Here is a 2,096-nt window from a genome sequence, read left to right as displayed (position 1 = left end):
CTCAGTTTTGAGCCCGGCGGGTCCAATCCGGCCCATGGGTGGTTTAAGTGTTTTTTGGGGGGGGGTGGGGGGATGTGGGACGGGGACGAACTCGATATACTGTACTTTACTTTAAAATGACTAAAACCAAATCGAAACTGTAGAAATGATAATGGATCTATATTCATACAGTTTCTTGACTGTGTCCAGCTAAAAATCACCGAAATGAAAGCTAGACAGTCAGGGAGCATCAAATCCCCAAAACAATTGATAGAGGACTATTTCTTGCAAATGTTGACAGTTAGGAGAAATAACCAATTTTCTGTGCTGCCCTCCGGACCTCGTTGAAGACCGAATGCGGCCCAGGGGCAAAATTAGTTTACACTCCTGGATTAAACCGTTGGGCCAGTGAACAAAAGGTCCCTAGTTCAAATCCTGGGTGTCTCAGGGGGGAGTTAGGTGCTTTATTTGCATATCCCATCGCTAAATTCCCCTTGTCTTCTCTCCTCCCAGGTGTTTAAGATGTTGCAGTGAGTGTGGAACTGAATCCTCAGCATGTCTGTCCTGCCGGCGGCGGCGGCGGTGGTGGTGGGGTGGGGTGCCCTGGTCCAGGGTGCTCCGTGTCCCGGAGGGGGCCTGGCTGACTGCCCTACCCAGCAGAGCAACACCTCCGGTGGGGGTGATACCTCCAGGGACTACTGCTACACGGCCCGTATCCGCTCCACCGTGCTGCAGGGCCTGCCCTTTGGAGGGGTGCCCACCGTCCTCGCGCTCGACTTCATGTGCTTCCTGGTGAGTCACTTCTGTGGTGGTTCGATACAACTTTTATTGTCCATCGCTGTCTTTCAATTAAAAAAATTAAATATATTTTCTACACCAAATTCAGATTAATCTTTAGTAGGGCCAAGTGTTTTTATTGACCACCTGATCTGGCCTGGAAAAACTCAAGTTGGCTATAGCCTATACCTTGGGCCTAGAGTTGTTCCTGGTTCATGGAAAACCCAGGGCCCCATGGTACAGACAGTAACCACTAGGTAGTATGCCTTACAGGTTTAGATTTGGTCATAACAGCTATATGTAAATACAGAAAACAGACCCTCAAGGACTTTCAGTTGGAATTGGAATGATGTAATAGCTCACTACTCTCTGTGTAGAGGGGATCTCTCCCTCCCTACTGAAGACAGTACTAAGATGGCACCGACAGACATGGCAGCTCTGCTTCTAGCTCCTAAGTCTTTTACTATTTATTTTTAGTTATGTTTACCCCTTTTTCTCCCCAATTTTGTGATATCCAATTGGTAGTTACAGTCTTGTCCCATCGCTGCAACTCACGTACGGACTCGGGAGAGGCGGAGGTCGAGAGCCATGCGTCTTCCAAAACCCGACCCTGCCAAGCCGCACTGCTTCTTGACACACTGCACGCTTAACCCGGAAGCCAGCCGCACCAATGTGTCGGAGGAAACACCGTGCTACTGGCGACCGTTTCAGCGTGCACGGCGCCCGGCCCGCCACAAGGAGTCGCTAGAGCGCGATGGGACAAGGACATCCCGGCCGGCCAAAGCCTCCCCTAACCCGGACGACGCTAGGGCAATTGTGCGCCGCCCGGGATCGAACCCGGATCTGTAGTGACGCCTCAAGCACTGCAGTGCCTTAGACCGCTGCGCCACTCGGGAAGCCCCAAGTCTTTTACTTTTTAGATCTGTGTGTGCTGTTGTGAATTGTTAGATACTACTGCACTGTTGGAGCTAGGAACACAAGCATTTCGACTACACCCGCAATAACATCTGCTAAATATGTGTATGCAACCAATAAGATTTGATTTGATTTAAGGTTCTGTGTTTGTTTTAACATGTGTGTTTGTGTTACCTTCCTAGGTCCTCCTGTTTGTGTTCTCCGTCTTAAGGAAATTAGCGTGGGACTACGGCCGCTTGGCGCTGGTCACTGACGCAGACAGGTATATCACTACACCAGCAACCTTTTAGAATGTGATCTCTGCAGGAATTGAACCGACGACCTTTCGCTTTGGGGAGATGCCAGATAGCGCCTCACTCTTACCAACTGAGCCTAACATGCCACTTTTGGAATATACTTTTATCCAAGAATGTATAGGATTCCTA

The 2,096-nt window shown here is 49.6% G+C and overlaps 1 protein-coding gene across 1 annotated transcript; it reads left to right on the top strand.

Annotated features, from left to right (window-relative positions):
- The first annotated feature begins 523 nt into the window (after positions 1-523).
- On the top strand, positions 524-2,000 carry LOC311125459 (CSC1-like protein 2). The gene is made up of 2 exons (XM_084199509.1): positions 524-771; positions 1,854-2,000. Exons 1-2 carry the CDS (start codon positions 535-537, stop codon positions 1,959-1,961), a joined length of 345 nt encoding a protein of 114 aa, XP_084055635.1. The 5' UTR covers positions 524-534; the 3' UTR covers positions 1,962-2,000.
- The last annotated feature ends 96 nt before the right edge of the window (positions 2,001-2,096 follow it).

Source organism: Coregonus lavaretus (genome assembly GCF_964263955.1).
Source record: "Coregonus lavaretus genome assembly, contig: HAP1_SCAFFOLD_10521, whole genome shotgun sequence".
Lineage (NCBI taxonomy): Eukaryota > Metazoa > Chordata > Actinopteri > Salmoniformes > Salmonidae > Coregonus > Coregonus lavaretus.
Note: the sequence above shows the minus strand (reverse complement) of the source record. Positions and strands in the feature narration are given on the sequence as shown.